The sequence below is a fragment of the Pelobates fuscus genome, chromosome 1, assembly GCF_036172605.1.
Source record: "Pelobates fuscus isolate aPelFus1 chromosome 1, aPelFus1.pri, whole genome shotgun sequence".
In the NCBI taxonomy this organism is placed as follows: domain Eukaryota; kingdom Metazoa; phylum Chordata; class Amphibia; order Anura; family Pelobatidae; genus Pelobates; species Pelobates fuscus.
The window spans coordinates 427072542-427093036 of record NC_086317.1 but is presented as its reverse complement, the minus strand read 5'-3'; the positions used below and the strand labels follow the sequence as shown (position 1 = coordinate 427093036).

General features: G+C 37.1%; 1 protein-coding gene across 1 annotated transcript in view; it reads left to right on the top strand.

Annotated features, from left to right (window-relative positions):
* FREM2 (FRAS1 related extracellular matrix 2) overlaps positions 1-20495 on the top strand; it is a 185789-nt gene that overhangs the window by 152742 nt on the left and 12552 nt on the right. The window contains exons 8-16 of the mRNA XM_063428970.1: positions 566-775; positions 1210-1407; positions 4228-4392; positions 4482-4664; positions 6218-6348; positions 6873-7031; positions 7777-8080; positions 8547-8678; positions 9049-9380. Coding sequence (XP_063285040.1) covers positions 566-775; positions 1210-1407; positions 4228-4392; positions 4482-4664; positions 6218-6348; positions 6873-7031; positions 7777-8080; positions 8547-8678; positions 9049-9380 — 1814 coding nt within the window. The remainder of the gene's footprint in view (positions 1-565; positions 776-1209; positions 1408-4227; positions 4393-4481; positions 4665-6217; positions 6349-6872; positions 7032-7776; positions 8081-8546; positions 8679-9048; positions 9381-20495) is intronic.

The following is a 20495-nucleotide window of genomic DNA, read 5'->3' as shown; positions in this document are numbered from 1 at the left end:
AGGTGTGCACGCATTCAGCCGGTCTCATAGGAAAGCATTTACAATTCTTTCCTATGGACGCTGGCGTGCTCTCACTGTGATTTTCACAGTGAGAATCACGCAAGCGCCTCTAGCGGCCGTCAGTGAGACAGCCACTAGAGGGTTTGGAGGCTGGATTAACCCTATTATAAACATAGCAGTTTCTCTGAAACTGCTATGTTTATAAAAAAAAAGGGTTAATCCTAGAGGGACCTGGCACCCAAACCACTTCATTAAGCTGAAGTGGTCTGGGTGCCTAGAGTGGTCCTTTAATTTATGCATTGGACAACTCTTTGAGTAATAATTGGTAGTTACCTGTCTGAGAGAAACATTTCAAGGGGGTTTTTGTGGCCTTAGTACCTTTTTCCTATATTCAAAGTTTTTCTTGCATTACAAATATGTGAAATGTTCTCAATTAATTCTTTAATTAAAGAATAAAATCCAAAAATAATACTAATAGGAATGTACCATGTGTCAATGTTGTAGAATACATTACTTTAATTGGGAATTATTATATGCCTATTTTTACACCTTTTTTTTTTTTTAGCTGGTATAGACTACGTTGGTATAAGTCGGAACCTGGATTTTGCCCCTGGTGTGAACATGCAAACATTCCGTGTAATTATCCTAGATGATTTGGGACAGCCAGTACTGGAGGGAATAGAGAAGTTTGAACTAGTATTACGAATGCCAATGAATGCTGTACTCGGGGAGCCAAGCAAAGCCACCGTTTTTATCAATGACACCGTTTCAGACTGTGAGTAATTTATAGCACAAATGCATTATTGTAAAATCTCACAAGCACATTTTAAACTTAAAAATATTAGAGAACCATCACCACTGCACTGATGATTTAGCCCCTCTAATTGTGTGCTTCTTTTACCTTGGGATGAGTTCTGGTGACCCAGGTGCTATAGCAGAGAAGTGAGAGAGCTCTTCATACGTCTTTACTGTACTATTGCTGTTCTCCTGTTCTATATATATTCTATATTTATGGCAGTAGAAACTATTACTCAATATCATACTCAATCAGTATAGCCAATGTTTTTTTATTAGTGGTATATTTTGATAAATATGTGTCCAACACATATTACTATAACAATATTCATAATCTTCTTGTTTAGGAAATGACAACGTTAACTTTATATATGAGAACATATTATATTGTAATCCTGATGTATTTTATTTCAGTGCCAAAGGTACAGTTTAGAGAGCCAATGTACATGGGCAATGAAAATGATGGACAGATTTCTGCAATGGTGTACAGGAGCGGAGACATTAATTACAAGTCTACTGTGCGCTGTTATACAAGGCAGGGATCTGCCCAAGTAATGATGGACTTTGAAGAACGTCCAAACACTGATAATTCAATCATCACATTCCTTCCAGGTACATATTTTGTTTTCTGGCTACTCTGACTATGTTGACCATCCATATCACTTTTTATTTTAATTCTTATTGGATTAATGACAAATTGAAGTGCCAGGAGCTCTCTTTTGGTGTTTTTCACTAAAGTTAGCATTGTCCAAAATTACAAGTGAATTCCAAGTGAATTCCAAGTGAATTCCAAGTGAATTCCAAGTGAATTTGACATTTAAGGCCAAAGTAGACACTTTGTCTACTTTGACCTGAATATTGAAATGTACTTGGGATTCACTTACAATTCCTGACAATTCTCACTTTAGTGCAAAACCCTGTTAATATATTTAGGTATTGCAGATTTTATTTAAATAGATAGCAGTGCAGAATTTACAAGTAAGCGTTTTCACAATCCACATAATTCACCATCTAGGTGCAGATGACTTATTGTTCTGAATCTTTCCGTAAATATGCAATTACCTATACTAAAGCTTTCAAGACAATTCCGTTAATGGTTATGTGTCCAGAGCCCACTGAAGAGAAATTTGAAATCACCCATGTGACTGGGATTTGATCTAGTATAATTTGCTCCTGGACTGCACAAACATTCCACAGCATAGACATGCAAGCTTTGCAGGAGGACATGCAGAACTCTTACAAGACAGTACACTAAAACGTGTCAACTTTGTTATTGTATCTTCCTCAAATATTTCTTGGGCAAAATGGGTAGAGGTCCTTGCAATGGATAGGATCACATGGGAATGGGGTATGATCATTTAAAAAGGAAGACCATACTTCTAAAATTAAGTAGTGATGGAGATGGAGTTAAAGGACCACTATAGTGCCTTGAGGGATAGAGTGTAAGGGATGGAGTGGAAGGGGTTAAACTTACCTCTTTCTCCAGCGCCGGGTGGGGAGCTTTCCTCCTCCTCTCCGCCTCCTCTCCGCCTCCTCGGCTGAATGCGCATGCGCAGCAGGAGCCGCTCGCGCATTCAGCCGGTCTCATAGGAAAGCATTTACAATGCTTTCCTATGGACGCTGGCGTCTTCTCACTGTGATTTTCACAGTGAGAAGCACGCAAGCCCTCTAGCGGCTGTCAATGAGACAGCCAGTAGAGGCTGGCTTAACCCTAATATAAACATATCAGTTTCTCTGAAACTGCTATGTTTATAGAAAAAATGGTTAAACCTAGATGGACCTGGCACCCAGACCACTTCATTAAGCTGAAGTGGTCTGGGTGCCTATAGTGGTCCTTTAATGAGCAGAGTTACAATCAAATTTTAACCATTCAGAGAAAATAAGTTTGACCGGTGGTTTAGCGACCAGTTTATCTTGGAGGGTGATGCTCTGTTCATTTGGTGTGTCCCCTGTGGTGTCTGACCAATATGTACATTTAAATAAGATAAGCAAAAAAGGGGGATGATCTGCTGAACCAATCACAAATAAAGCAACATAGCGTATAACTATGTATATAAACAGATTATAAGAATTGCGTTCACAAGTGGCCACTCACACTTTTACTGAAGTTTGCAAGCCTTGAATATTTATTTCTTTTCAGGATGAGAATTCCAAATCTTGTATCTGGTTTAGAATCTCCATAGATGCATTTAGATTTATGTGCTCAAGAAAGGAAATATGATAAAAATGAGGTGCACATTCAGAGTAAAGTACAAAATTGAGTTTTTAATAACTTACATAAAAATATAAAATCATCAGTGTAGTCCCTCTATATCACCACTAGGGGTACATTTAAATAAACCTGCAGAGGTTTACCATGTCTGGAGTCATGACTCACTCCCTTGAACCTGAGTATCCATATATATATATATACACATAAGGTATACTCACTTCTCCCGGTTTTGTCAATGCCTCTGTGCCAGGCTCCAGCCTTAACTATGATTTTCCTTGACAGAGTGCACTTGTAGGAACTGTTTCAGTGTTAATCAAATCTGCTTTATTTAAGCAGATTGTACAAAATATGTGAGTTTCATTCTGAAACATCAACTTACACATTTTGTACAGACAGACAAATAAAACAGCTTTGATCAACACGGATCCTACGAGCACGCTCTGTCAAGGAAAAAAATATACTGTCTCGGTTAAACATGTCTGTAAAACACTCCATCACAGCCTCTTCTAGTTTGTTAAATATAAATAGTTATTGCAATACATGACTTTAAGTGAGTTAGTGCAAAAACTATCTATATTTAACAAACTTGAAGTACGACGCTGCAACTATTTTTGTTTTATGTTTTTTATGTTTTTTTTTCTTAATACCACTTGAATACTCTACTCACAGACGTATGGGATATAGACGCGTACATTAACACTCTACTGTATACCTCATCCTAAATTGTCAATGTACGATATCTCTTATTCGCATTTTGACCTAGATATGTTTATATAGCCTGTTACTTAATACTACAAAAATGTGCAGTACTACCACTTGCCATGTACAGATTTATTGCTAGATGTTACCATGCTTGTTGCTGCTGTTGTGGCACTGAAAGCATCAATGTATCTCACAAAATGCACAACAAAAATATTTTTTAAAAAAACTATATATATAAATAGTTATTTAGCAATACTTAGCAGTTTTTTCTTAAAGAGGCTGGTGGGTAATTGGTTTCCCTATATGCACTAACCCTTAACTTTTTTTCTAGAATGTAATGCCTATGGTTTGCATGCTAATAAAAAATACAGGTGTTTATTATCGGTTGTGAATTTATTGTGTGAAATGTAAATTCTCTAATAAACATTCTCCAGGGTCTAAAAGATTTAAAATTAGTAAGTTAACGCTTAAATTAATAAAAAATTTTTATTTAGTGAGTTTTTCATATTGTATTCCAGGACAGTCAGAGCGTCCATGTGTTCTTGTGCTGGTGGATGACTCCATTCATGAGGAGGAGGAAGAACTTCGGTTAGTTCTTGGTACCCCAAAAAGTGAGTCTCCATTTGGAGCCTCCATCGGCGAGATGAATGAAACCTTGATCAAGATCAAAGACGATGCAGACAGTAAGATACTTCTAACCTTATAAACAGAATGCTATTCCCAAGGATCATACTAGCATTCCTTCTTTCTAAATCTCTTCTTACTTTTTCAGAAGCAATAATTAAATTTGGAGACACCAAGTTCAGTGTGAGCGAGCCAAAAGAACTGGGACAGATAGTCGTCGTAAAAATTCCAGTTATTCGTCTGGGAGACACATCAAAGGTTTCAATTGTGCGAGTGCACACAAAAGATGGTTCTGCTATTTCTGGTGAAGACTACAACCCCGTGTCAGAAGGTATCCCTGACTTCATTTATAGAGTTTCAATCAATACCTTAAAGACCTAGCAACCTGTTGGTATTCATCAATGACGCACATATTGATTCTGTGATGCAATGAATGAGGCCTTTAGGCTGCAAAGCAGAGCACAAATATGCAGGAATCTAACTGTTTTAAATGCTTCTGGACTCTCTTTCGTTACGTTATTTTTTGCAGTAGACATATACAGTACAATAAAACTTACAGAATTCAATAAAACACAGAGAAAACATATATCAGCACATTCTACGTAATTCATCTCTTTTTAAAGATCTCATGAAAGAATTAAGATTTTAATAATTGGGCCATGTAATTTATCCCTGTTTTAATTCATGCCATTTTTGTATGCAGACCACATTTTATTGGGATATTATATTGCCCGATCTTTTTTTCTAATATCTACCACAATTCAAGTTTTATTTTTCAATATACCTATATGTAAAAAATAGACAAAGCGTGTGTACTCTTGGCATACATTAGTGCAGTGTTTTACTGTTTTATTCTGGGAGCATACTCAAACATTTTAATAAACAGGCCAATATGTGAAAAGGGTATGCAAATATGTCCTTAATAAATATACTATGAAACATGACGCCAGCGTAAGATTTGCAAGAAAAGTATATTTGCCATAATAATGTACATGAGCGGGAATATACAGGTAAAGTGTTAGTTATAATAAGTTAAACAAGTAACAATGAAAAATGTAACATGCAAGTTATTTGCCCTGCTATATTTTTTATATTTGCATTATTGCAAAGTTGAGAAGCTGCACAAGTCTGGAATTTAATAAGAAATGTACAAGAATTTCACTTTGTTACCATTTTCTCTAGTCACTCCCATAGAGATTGTAAATGATTTTTTATATATCACTTTTTTTTTTTGTTGCTTTTTTTTGTGAAAGGCACATTTTTGGCATCACTAGAGAGCCAAAATGTATTTTAGATTGTTTGGAAAACAAAGATAGAAAATATTGCTAGCATTTAAGGGCGACTTTAATTAAGACAGTGATATAAAAAGCTTCAGAGCTGCTTTTATTAAAATTATATTCCATTATTTTTTTTTATTTTTTTTAAAAGCCTCCTTTGAATATGAGGGTTATGGTGTGTACGAGGACATTCTGTCATAATTACAATAGTGCAATAGGATATCTGGAACCATCTATATCAGTGGTGACCAAAAGGTAGATCCCCAGATGTTCTAAAACTGCAGCTTCCACGATTATTTGTCATTCTAAAAGCATTCCAAATGTATGCAAAGCATCACATCTGGGGATCTATTTTTTGGGCACCCCAGATCTAAAATCAAATGGAATTTCACCTTTCATTAAGCATATTAAACCATATTAAACCTTTAAAAAGGTTTCATGTTGGTGATAAAGCCCACAGACTGCTTTAAAGTGAACATCCATTTGGACAAATAGGAAATATCTGTGATGACACATCTTCTACTTAGAAACCTGTTTTATTTTCAGAACTCCGTGGAATAGATAGAACAATTTTTTTTCATGAAAAGCACTGCATTTTATTTTACAGAAATTGAATTTAAGGAAGGTGAAACCAAGCATGTTGTAGAGATTGAAGTTCTTTATGATGGAGCACGGGAGATGAGGGAAGCTTTCACCATTCATCTGAAACCCGATGAGAATATGGTCGCCGAAATACAGGTATCAGAGGGAAACCAGCAAGTTGATTTCTTTCATGTTTCTGGATGTATTTCTACAAGTGATACGATACACACAATATAATGGGACCTAACTCCACGATAGCTCACATGCTCTGGATTTTGCCTTTCAAATTGCATCCACTTCCATTAATAAGTTTAAATATCAATGTGTATTAATGTGTAACACTCTTCCACCCAGCTCCGAGAGTAAAGGCAATGAGGTCTACTTCAAAATATTATTTAAAGAAACCAAGATGAATGAAATGACTGGTTTTGCTGAAGCGCTAAGTCCCTTCTATTAAACAGATTACCAATGGCCAGTCACAGAGCGAGGCCACTTTATGGCCATGTGTCATCTTATGTCATTGTCACTAATCTGCTGCTGTCATAAATACATTGATATAGTCGAGGTTCTCCATTTATTTTTAGTAGGTACATGAATAGAAACACAGTTGCCTCTGACAACATCACTGTTATCATAAATAACTTGCTTAACTACTTGTCTTTTTTTATAATCCTTTTCAGATGACCAAAGCCATTGTGTACATTGAGGAAATAAACAGCATGGCTGATGTTACATTCCCCTCCGTCCCTCAAGTTGTCTCACTTTTGATATATGATGATACTTCAAGACTTAAAGATAATCCCAATCCTGTGGCTGGCTATCCAGTTGTCTGTATTACAGTGAGTATTACATGCAGGAGGCTATCAGTGCTTTCAATCATTGCATTGAGGCATTCTAGTGGCCATCAACAAAAACTCTCCAACTGCCTGATGAAATACAACCTGATAGTTGATACATGGCAACTTGGAGACAGAAGGCAACATGTTGTCTACCACTGCTGATATTATATGCCTTCTGAGATGACACAGATTCCTAGACTACTTGATAGTAGTGCACAAGCATTACAGTACTGCGACTATGGATAGCTGATTCCCACTTCTTTAAGTCTCTGGTTGGAGAAACGTTTGAAGTCTTAGTAGGCAGCTCCTGAAAATATTTATTTTTACCTCTCCATCCATTGTCCTGTACATCTAATTTAAATATTTTTGAGTTTAAATCCTTAAAAAAAACTCTGTGATCTGTTTAAATGATTCTATAATTTACAAGTTCCAATAAAAATACTGATTACTGACATCAACACAATCAAGGAAGAAGATAAGTATAATAATATATAACACGTCTTCTGCCCCATCTATTAACATGTTTTCTGATGGAATTGCCCTTTTTTGTTATGTTAAACCTTTGGTTTAATATTAAACTATTTAGGGACAATTTCATAAAATCAATGGGGGCTCTTCTCAGCCTCACTGACAAAGTGTACTTAACACTTTCATATTATCAATGACATTTTCTCACAATCTGGATGATATTAACTTTGTTTGTGTGCTGGGGTGGAGTAATGTATTATTTTGTTTCTTCTTACAGGCATGCAACCCGAAATACTCTGACTATGACAAAACAGGTTCCATATGTTCTAGTGAGAATATTAATGACACCCTGACTCGTTATCGCTGGCTGGTGAGTGCGCCCACCAGCCTGGATGGAGTTACCAGTCCCTTAAGAGAGGTGGACTTTGACACATTTTTCACCTCTTCCAAACTTATTTCTTTGGATTCCATATACTTTCAAGCTGGTTCTCGTGTGCAATGTGCAGCTCGTGCAGTGAACTCTGATGGAAGTGAAGGCCTGGAACTCACGAGTCCTATAATAACTATTAGTATAGATGAAGGTAGGTCATCAGGAAAAAGAATATGGCAACATTATACAAGGTTTAAATACACAGGTTCTTTCTCGGTTGTATGTGAAAGCTTAATTACTTATTTTTCTTGTTACATTTTTTCATCTGTAGGTAAAAACGATTAAACCGTGTATACATTTATCAGTGGAAGCTGAATCTAGCACACATATTTGCGTTCTTTGATATAATGAATAAGTTATTGCACAATTTTAACAAAATTTGACTTTTTTCACTTATCTATAAATCAGCTAGCAGAGTGAAAAAGAACAACAAAATAGAAAATAAAGAACTACATAAAGAGGCACTCTAAGCACTATAACTACTATGGCTCATTGTAGTGGTTATGGTTGAAGGCATATTTGAGTTTATTTCCTTTGCTTCTTGTCAAATCTAAGATATAACTCATTGTTTCTGTTTTATGGTATCATATTTTTAATTTTATAATCTTTATCCCTAGGACTTTGCCACCCCAGAGTGCCTGGAGTTGTTGGTGCTGAACCATTTTCTGCTAAAATGCGCTACACTGGATCAGAAGATTCAGATTATCCAAACCTTATTAAAGTGACCGTTACACTCCCTCACATTGATGGTAATCCAAGACAGCTTGTTTATACATTATAGTGCCAATTGTCTGTTTGACTCCTTCAAGCTTTGATGTTGTACATAGGAGCAGGGCCAATGAGAATTCTAAACATAATCCTTAGTTAATCATAAAATTATACTCAGAATGATCCCATTTCCTAATGTTGACTATATACTTTGTTTTATTTTTAATCCACCATCCAGCCATTCTAAAAGATTTATTAGTCAAAGTGATTGTATCAATTAAACAAGGATAATATATGAATGTATAACTTGTAGTAGAATCGCTGGAGATAGCTCATTAACTAGGCTAGGGACTGGCCATTATTACTACTATACAGATATACATATATATATGTTTCTATCATGTTTTTAAGGTATGCTACCTGTGATATCTACAAGAGAAATGTCTAACTTTGAACTTACTCTGAGCCCTGATGGTACAAGAGCTGGAAACCACAAGTGTTCCAACCTTCTGGATTACAATGAAGTTAGAACTCGCTATGGATTCTTAACAAATTCCACCAAGAATCCAGATTTAATTGGGGAGACCTCTCCTTACCAATATAGTCCACAGATCAGAGGAGTGAATGCTCTACGTTTCTACAGGAACCTTAACTTGGAGGCCTGCTTGTGGGAATTTACCAGCTACTATGACATGTCGGAGCTCTTGACTGAATGTGGAGGAACAATTGGTACAGATGGACAGGTATTTAGCATTTAGCAAAATTTTGATTCTTTGTTAAACTACTAATAATTCCAAAACAGATATACAAATATAAAAGAAAAAGTGTTCAACTGAAATTGTGTTCATTTATGTTACTTCTCATAATGACCGGGTTTTGATATTTGTGACCCGTACATATACTGAGAAAATCGCAGTGAAACACAATTAATCCCTGATACAGATACCTTTAGTAACATTTGATTTTTCATGTGACAGTACTCTTGTGCACTAGATATTTTTTCTGAAAACCTATTTTCTTGATTTTGTTTTAAATAGTTGGTCGGTGCTTTTTAATATATTCTAGCTGGCAACGCTGGCTGGCAACCAATCGAGCAATCATTATTTGCCAATTATTTTTATAAGCAAAAGTATAATATTTACTAGTGATTTTGAACTCATTAAGGAATGTTTTCCACATATTGCTCCCAGATTTTACCACATTAAGAAGGTTATATACTAAACTCTATATTATGAACAAAATGCTCAAACTTAGGTACAATATTTAAAATGGACAAATAAATTACAGTTTATCTGTCCACAAAAGACAATAACAGTTGGCATTTTTTTTAAAATAATCTTGTCAGTAACATTTAAGCTTGTGTAGAAATGAGGAGAACTTATGCGGGAATTGTAGCAAATTGAATATTGATGAAGCTCTAACTCATAACAGAATTGCACCCAAATCCATCAAGTGAGAGACTAATACAGGCTAGGTTCTGTGGCATTGATTTAAATATCTCTAAAGTCATTACCAAAAGGCAGTTGACTAGTGCTCCAGCCGCATCTCTCCATCTCTTTACATGGGTGTAAAAGGTCATTTGAAGGATAAAGCAGTGTTGGACACTTTGGACATAAGCACTGGGCATAGTATTGTTATTGTTACATGTGTGCAACGTGAAATCCTGGTTTACCCGTATATATTACTACTTAAAGGGATACTATAATCACCTAAACCACTTCATCTCAATGAAGTGGTCTGGGTGCCATGCCTCCCCCCTCACCCCCAGTTGTACATTTGCAAGTGAATACATTGCCATTATGCAGAACAGTAATGCTTGCATTACAAGGTTTAAATGCCTCTAGTGATTGGCACACAGACACTAGAGGCACTTTAAAAAAATAAATAAAAAAAATAGCAGAGTAAGAAACTGCTATTCAATCAGATGGTTTCATAGAGACTATGGAAAAGCATTGGATTGGCTGAGATCATTGATCTTGATTATATCAGCCAAGGAGATGGGACAGCAGCGTGGAGACCAGCATCGGAGGGAGAAAAGGTATTCCTTATTCCTAACGCTACAGTGTTCCTTTAATCCATAGAGAGAAGGGTTGGAGTATCATCCTTGAGTTCCCCACTCCACTCTATTCTATGTATGTATGTATTTTTAGTGGAGGTCAAGGGAGGTCTAGGGAGCACCAGCCCGAGGAGTGCCAGATTTGGATTACCCGGCAGGAGGGAAGTGCACAGCGCTCCCTCCTGTCAGTCACTCAATGTAGCATGGCCGGGCTGCGCGGACCGGGTTACAGGAGCGTCTGTTTCCTAAACCCGGCCGAGAGAGCACTAAGGGACAAAGGGGTAGGGGAGGTAACTAAGGAACAGGGGAGATCACTAAGGGACAGGAGGGGAGGTAAGAACACTAAGGGACAGGAGGGGGAGCTCTGAGGGATGGGTAGGAGAGAACTAATGGACGGGAGGGGATATCACTAAGGGATAGGGGGGCAAGGTAGAGCACTAAGGGACAGGAGGGGAGGGGGAAAGCACTAAGGGACAGGAGGGGGGACCTCGTGTCCTCATCTGGGGGTAAGTGGGCAATACAGTATATTATTAGTGGCACTAATCTCTAATTTACCTCACATTAAAGGGCCACTATAGTCACCAGAACCACTACAGCTACACTATATTGCCTCTCCCTGCAGGCTTTTTAATGTAAACACACAGCCTTTTCAGATAAAAGACACTGTGTGCAGAACTGGGTTTGGTCCATGGCAGATCATATGGGTGGGGCATTGTGATGTCACATGGTGGGCAGAACATATGGGGGCGGCAAATTTTTGTCTGCTTAGGGCGGCAAAAATCCTTGCACCAGGCCTGCCTGGGAATATAGAAAAGGTTTGCAATCCCTTCACCATCTAGTTAATTTGTAGACATCATAAAAAGTATGTGAAATGGTACATGTTCACACCCCTCCCCTCAACACTAGTAATTATTTACAGGGATGTTCTCTGACCTATCATAAAAACAATAAATCCAGTAAAATAAAATTTTGACATACTATAATATACCTTCTGTCCAACAAAAATGACTTAAATTTAAAGCTCAACTATTACAATAAAATGTGAAAAATACAAACACATATTAATAATCCACACACGTTCGGATACCCAGAGGAAGAATAACATGCTACTAATTTCTATAACCCTGAGAGCTGTGTTCTAGATCAGCAATGTAACCTGCCTATGCTTTGGCATTACGGATAATTTAGGATACATGTCCATTTCCCACAAAGTACAACCGAATATTAGCCATCACTACTCTAGAGTTTTGATGAAGACTTTAGAAAACAATTTGAAAGTCAGAGAACAAAATAACTAGCATTGTAGGGTAAGGGTGGGTGATGGTTTCTATAGATAGATAGAGTTTAGATGTGTTTAGTGACTTTAAAATGGTCTGTTTTACATGTCAAAGTTTACCTCCTCAACTGCCACAGTTTAAATCTCTAGACCTTCATTCACATATCCGTTAGAATTGTATCATCTCATGACCATGTCAAGCTGTGATAGATTCAGTGATGGGCATTATCTATAAAGTCATTGTTTACTTGCAATAGAAATCTTAACGGGGTCACAATTCTTTTCAAACCATTACAATTCTCTTCAATCAACAATTAAATAGGGTAAAAAAAATAACTATCTGTATTATTAATGATTTTGTTTGTTTGTTAAAGTTTAAATTATTTAGGTGAGAAGAATTCGACTTATATGTATGAAGAGTTAAGCAGCAATTACTAATAAAAGTTGGATACCTTTATACCTAACTGTTGGATAACTTAATATACAACAGTTCTGCTCCCGTTTCATGCACCATGTCCATGTAGGCTGGTACTAGTAGTTTGGATTATTGTGAAAAAGTTACTTTTCACTAAAGTTTCTTGCGGTAGAGTAGTCTTCAAAACAGTCTTGAATGTACCATACCATACCATGTACCATAACTACTTATGTAATATATGCAAATTCCGTCATGAAGCATTCAAAGTCTAGCTTCTCTCTACCCGTTCTTTTTCTAGCATGCTACGAATACAAATGTGCTAAACTGTACAAATTCTAATTTACAATAACAAGTTTTATCTTCGTTTTCTATGAGAGAATCTATATTGTAACCATGCACTGACAGTGCACTGACAGTTTCATTCTTTGGAAAATAATTAATAGACCTTTATGGCATGCCATGCTATAAGTCTGGGCTTTGCACCGTGAAACGAGCAGTTGGACTTACCTTCAAGAGCTGTCTGGACAAACCACGTTTAGATATTACTAATATTCTGTGTTTTTGTGTGTAAAGCTATAACTCACTAAGTACATCAACATAAAGACTACACGAAAGTCCTTCTTTATGTAAATTATAACCCGAACTTCACAAAAGACAAGATTTTCCCATAATACCCACATTGCTAGTATGTGTCCATGCTCCTACCCCGAGTTATTTGGCATTTGTAGATACAGTGGTTGAGTCATGTCCCAGGATTTCAACCCACCCGATCATCTAGCTTCTGTAGTTACAAATGGTGAGTGATGTGTTAGGACAGATTAAATGCAGGAACTGCCCCTGTAACAAAACTGCTTAAGGGGCCCAGGCCACCTATGCATATATGTAGCAATTACTGCTATAAATATATGCTGTTCCTGGCCCCTGCAGCCTCGACTAATGAAGAGGTGGCCAGAAGTCTAATCTACCCCTCCAGCAACAGGTGCTGTCCTCTTTTCCCTCGAGCCGAGAGAGCATTGACAAGGGTTAGAGCATTGCCAAGGGTTCCCATGGCATGCAATGCATGCCAGAGCATTATCATGGCAAACCCCAGCCGTGCTCTTGCAGCTCGAGGGAGGAGAGGACAGTACATGCTGCTAGAGGAGAATCTTCAAAATCTTCCAGTCCACCGAGCCACTGGACCACCAGGGAATTATGTGTCCCCCTACCTGCCCACATGTAAGAGGTAGGGGAGGGGGAATAAACAGATTGGTCAATTTAAAAAAAACACTGTTCACCCCTCACATTAAACTTATTCAACACCACAACACAATGCATGCACTACACACACACACAATGCATTCACCACACACACACTGCATGCATTACAAACACTCTGCATTCACTACACACACTGCATCCACTACACAAACGCAGACACTGCTTTCGCTACACACACTGCATAACATAATGAATGTGGGCGTGTTTTTGTTGAGAGGGGCGGGGGGCAGCATTTCATCCTTGGACCAAGGCAGCACAATGTCTTGGGCCGGCCCTGATTAAATGTTAAGAAAGATCGACTAAAATAGTTAGAGTGATGATGATTTTGGCTGGGGCTGACTGAGAAAATGTGATGGGTAAGGTTATGTTAATGACCAAAGAAAAGAAAATACAATGTGTGGGAAAATCTAGTTTGTATATTTTATTTGCATTACCAGCATTGTTAGTAATATTATATATGCAGTTAAATAACAAGGTATGGTACATGCCTGCTGGAATTGTTACATAGTTATTTCCATTCCTATTTATATCAATGGAGATTTAATGCAAATTCTGATACACTAACCTTGGAGTCGTTTTCATGACGGGTGCCTGAAGGGCTAAAGCTTAACGTTTTTCTTTAGGAATTAACAGCTTTCAAACACTAAATTATAAATTGTGCATTGTTTCTAATCAACCAACCTTAGAAAAGGCTAATGCAGCTGAATTATTTATAAGAATTAATTTGAAGTAATTGCAGCTCAGGTTATTAATTAAGTTTATTCTGCGTGCCTTGAAGTGCAAGCTGGCCATTTAATGAATCATTTTTAGATAATTCTATTGTTCCTTTATCAAGGTGCTTCCATTTGGCAAGCAATATATCTCTTCTAACTCCTGACAGCTATGCCAATTGGTGGGAGTAAGTGGTTCCAGTCTTGGCATGGACACAAGGGGAAATAAATGCTGGTGGAATGAAATGCAGAGAATCATACTAAACTGAGTCCCTAAACAGTGTTTTGTGGTGGGATCACAGCTAACACTATTTAAGCCAAAATAGCCTGGTTATTTCATATTGTTAAATTGTAAAGCTGAGACATTTTCCAACTGCAATAATTTGGTGTAAATCTTGCAAGTAGTTGGGTCACATAGTTATACAGTAATCTAGGTTGAAAAAATATTCAAGTCCGTGAAGTGCAACCTTTAAAACACAATTTTATGCTGTTGATCCAAAATAAGGCAAACCCCAATTTGAAATGACCGTCAATTATGCCACAAAAAGGGGGAAGGGGACTTCATAATGACAATCCGATATTTTTATTTGGTCAAAAACTTGCTCACATTCATATTAATTATAACCTTGAATATTCTGTAGGCCTGTTTTTAAAAATTATCTACAGAATCTGATAAGACAACCTCTTTAAATAAATAGTTCCACATATTTATTGTTATTTCTGTAAAGAACATTTTTCTCTGTTTTAAGCAAAATCTCCTTTCTTCCAGTCTCAATTGATGACATTTTGTACAGGTTAGCACAGAGCGGTTTGTACTGACCATGTTTGTATTTGCATAGTGCTATCATATCCCCTCTGAGGTGCCTATTTTTCTAAAGAAAACAATTGCCATTTTTCATAACTAATTTTTTCCATCCCCTTGCTAATTCTGATGCTCACCTTTGTACTTTTTCTAGTTCTGCAAAATAATTATTTAAAACTGGTGCCTAGAATTGCACCACATTTTCAAATTTAGATATTACTATTGTTATACAAAGGGGCAAAATTATATTTTGATCACATGAATCTAATGTAGATTGATTTCTTTAATGTAGAAGTTGCTTGTGGGTTCCTTATTCCACAATTCATGATTTTGCATTTATTACTAATAGTATTGAATCTCATCTGCCACTCACCTGCCCAGTCCTCCAGTTTATGCAAATTGGCCCAATAGGTTCTTGGCGTAATGTAGCAGATTGGAGAGCTTGCAGGATGCCGTGACAAAGCATGGAAGCAATAACCATGGACACGTGTTCAGCCAATTGCTAAAGTAAGGTCGGCGTAAGAGTATAGACAAAAAATGTATGTGCAGCATTTCAGTATTTCAGTTTTGCCCATTTGCTGTTGAAAGGTGCAACTCCAACTCCAGCAGCCTCATTGTGGCATGTCAATTCTGTGCAAATTTAATTTTCATATGGTCAGCTGATGCTCTCAGCCAATGAATGGAAACTGAATCGGGTTTCTGAAGCTCTGCAGAATCAGAAACACGTCACCAAGGATACTTTGAGCCTCAGTCCTTGACTTGTTTGCCCCATGACAACAGAACCAGGCCAGGGTACTCCTCACATCATAACCACTACAGCCCGCTTAATTTAATCCTTTATATGTGTGTCAAGATTGGATGAACCACTTCCTGGTCTCTGTAATTCTTACTTCAGATGCTGCAAAACCTGTATTTTTTCAATATGTGCACAGGAACATTCAAATGTATCTTCTATTTTTCATAATTTAAAAGTTGTTGTTTTTTCATAGATTTTCATGTTCTAGCTATACAATCCATACAGCAAGAATGGATGAAATACAGGTTGCAATGCCCCATTTAATTGCATACATTTAGCTGTTTCCAAGCAGTGTTGCTGTTGATCAATCAGCACCTGAAGCTTTGCAATTGTTCACACTTTTAACTAATGCAGTAGGAATTCCCATTAGAGAGCTATCATACTGCGCGTGTTTTGCTAGGAATGCCTGGGCACTTATACAGTGACCCTTGTGAACAAGTCGATTCTGCATATATCAATAAACGTTGATGTCAATCTGTTTGATTTAGTAACTGGCGTAATTCTTTAAAAACCTGCTCAGTGCAACCCACCAATGGCCAAAGTGAATTTGTAGCTAGAGAGTCTCGTTAAACCCTGCACTCTAGACAATACCTACATCTCCATGTTGTAGAGTGCTGTCATTGTGTATGCTTTAATAATGACACTATGTTTTTGGGGCTGCAAATTTGCAAGTTTCAGCCCCTTGGGTGGTCTCCTGTCTAATTTTACCATTTACTTTTCAAATACAAAATTGATTTTGAAACAGAATTCAATGTCATATTTCTATTTCTACATTCCTTCTTATCTGGAGCAGACTGGTGGCATAACACTTGGACCATTTAATCCAAATGAATATCGAGTATATATATTCATTTTTATTGCCGAACCGTTATTGTAATTTTATTTTCTTTGAATTTGAGGAAATGAATGGGTTTCTCAGAAATCTCCTAATTTTCATAACTGGAGGATGTGGGCTTCTGCTTAGCAGAAGGGCTGAAGTCACTCATACATTTGAACGGATTGGGGGATGCTAAATAACTCCCTCTGGTCCCAAAGCTTGATAGATTTTCTAGGTTGTTATATCTGCTGTGCTGTAATGTAGGGAGGAGCATAGAACAGATAGATTAGACAGAGACAACTAACAGGTAGAACATTTAGGAACGTATATTTTCAGCGCAGGTTGCAGAATTGTTAATTAAGTCATATTTCATAAGTTATTATTAGATTGTTTTTATTAGTTATTTCTCAGTGCTTTGTCTATGTTATATTTATATGAGTACTAGAACATAATTCAGTGGCCCCTAACCTGGATAACTGGTGAAGAAGCATTGCATTGCATAACTCAGTAGATGTGCAGTAATGCCATTGACAGCTGGGAGGCAGCTCATGCATAGGGACGCATGCATGTAATATTCTATTCAAAGTTAAAGTGCTGGCCTTATCCTCAAACTAGGACTGGACTGTTCAGCAGCAGCAGATTTAGTGGTTCTTTATTTTTTATTAATTTTTTATTTTTATTTTTTTAAACTTGCAGTCTCCCATATTAAAGTGGCCATAGGGTACACCTCAGTTCTTTAAGTACAATAAGTAGCATTAACAGCTCTTCTTTTATTTATCTACCTGATTGCACTGAGATTCTTGGATGAGAATTGAATTGTAACATTGTGCAATCATATTACTTACACTCATTGGGTTCTACTAGCCATAATGTGAAATAGGGATATATTGGAGTATGTTTATCAAATTATTCTAAATGCAGTCCTTAGTTGGATCATATTTATTAAAGTGATGGCTTTCTTCATTATACATTTCAACAGTTTTCACAGAAATTTCCATTTACTGATTTATAGCAGCAAAAAAACTAATGCCACTTTTCTGTCGGAAAAAGTATCGGCAACATTCATAATTCTGCTGTATCAGCAAAAAATGGTGCACATGCAAAAAACGATTGTTAGAGTGCAAAAAGGTCCTCGCTGGTAGCTGGTGATAGTGAGCTAATGAGAGAATGAAAGGCAGAGTTTAATATTGTTTGAATGTGAGTGCTGGTGGGAGAATAATTTCTCAGACTACGTATTTTTATTACCTGAATTATGTTAACGTGACCGATGTGGTCCAATATTAAGTGGAAAGTAAGGTAGCTACTCTATAGTAAACCTGACAATATACAATCATCTTCATACTTTCCTCGTCCCGTTATAGATTAGTCCTTACTTATCTCTGAATCCTGGAGACAGCACAATATCTTTATAAATGCATTTTATTATTACATTAACAACAAGCTATTCCTCGCAAGGTGACATTTGAGTTCTCGGTAATTCAATGATCCCCTATTTATAACCCCCAAAAATAAGTTCTCTTCCTTCCTTTTGATATTTGAAATGTTGGAAGGTAAAATATCACTATAAGAAACTCAGTTTTAAATACATTTATGGCTGACTTTGGTGATAGGTTGCAGCAGGTTATGAATTAATCTGCTTATCTATGTTTCTTTATCTTACTGAGTAGACAAAATATGTAATCTGTCAAATACAGCAAGCAGTGATTAACCTTGACATGTAGTAGAAACCTATGATCAACTTAACAGCCGTTAACCGACTATGATCAACCATCCACAACTTTTTTTGATCAACAGAAAAAACATATGTGATGAATTCTGAACTTGATGGACGCAAGTCTCTTTTCAGCTATGTAACTACGTAACTATGTAAACTGCCCAGTCTATAACAACAAAATTCGAAAGAAAGTAAACAAAAGAGGTCATTAGGTCCAAATAGCGCGCGCACACACACACACACACACACACCACACACACACACACACACACACACACACACTATTATAGAATATTTATATATTGTATTAATAGCCCTGTGCTAATGAACTGCTATCACTGCAGAACTACCCCTTTAGCGCTCCCAAGGCCATTCAAGCCTACGGATTACGTTATTACCTCTTTCCCAATATATGTATACACACAAGGGTTACCCCCTACTAGTTCTGCAGACACACTCTCGTTCCCATTAATTGGGAACTGGAGCATTTCGGTGCTCCCTCCCTTATTTCTGTGCTAATGAAGACCTACTGATTGATTTGATCTCTGTATACAAAAAAGTGCACATCAGAAACTCAAGATTCGATACTGATTATATCTCTGACAGTTCAACAGAACCATTCATTTTATATTTATTTTGTAAATCTTGGCAACCATGGATTTGGCAGCTCGTAAAGTGTGTACAGATCACAGTTTCACGCAAGCCATTGAAAGAATACAGTCTCCGTACGGATGCATTGCACCTGTGCTGTGTCTGATTAGCAGTAAAGCTGTTTAAAGAGTGGAGTCTCCAAACAGTCTGTACTGTTTACATATTCAGTCATCATTTTAAAGCAGGAACAGCTGTGAACCTCTTCGCTAGGGTTTCTGAAAGCACATAGAAAATGGAAAAAGATTAAATGGTAACGGTAGCAGCATTTTATCACCTCTCTCTGTGGGCTTCAGGGGAACAGTGCAACGTGGATTTGTTTCTTTGTCCGTCAAGGTGTCCGCAGATTGTTTAATGGATGCGCAATATTGTATCTTTGACGTTAACGTCTGTGTGATATAAATGCTCCATGATGTAAAGTCAAGTAACTGCTAAACAAGACTTAATTAATTGAGTGCACACCCTAATACCTGTATTTCAATCCTTGTTTATTTTTTTTAGTGTTGTAGTAAATAATTTAATGTCCGCCATTATATGAACGAATAACACCAAAACGGGTGTATGAATTATACAACTTGAAGGGCTTCAGTCTTTTCATCAATTAAAATTACTGTTACTGTTGCTGACAAACTATTTCATGGGAAGTCCAAAAAAAAGACATATTACTGAAATCTAAAGCTTGTCAACTGATATTTTCAAGTATCATTGACAAAGAATGTTCTGCTTTAAGGGTTAGTACTACAACTTAAAGTATTTTAATAAAACAGTGTTTTTGATTGTAGTAGGCAGCATGACTTCCCCTGTAAAAAATTAATATATATATATATATATATATAAAGAAGCAAAGGGTAAATTTACCTGCAACCCCTCACCCCCTCACTTTCTGTAGCCTGGTCTTGCTCCGGGGATGTCTCTACACTCACTGCACAGGGATGCATGTCTCGGAGCATATATATTTAAATATTTAAATTCTACGTGCGTATTTATGTAATGTTTTTACATAATTAAGTAATTTTATTGAAGTGAAGACTTGGGGGGCCTTGACACCATTGGTCATCTGTTGCCAGAATGTTATGCATGCTGACAGCCAGCCAATATGCACAGATGTAAAGGACAACTAAAGTCACCCAGACCACTTCATCGATATGAAGTGTTCTGGGTGCAGCGGCCCTGTAGTTTTAAACCCGCAATGTAAAACATTACAGTTCTGTAGAACAACTTGTAGAACCACTAGAGGCGCTTCCACAGGAACAACTGAGTAATATGACCAATGCTACTGAGAGAAAAGCATTCAATTCAATGCTTTCCTCTGAGAAGCATTTGGTTGCCCTGGTGGAACTTGCCGCACATTCTCATCAGTTTTCAAT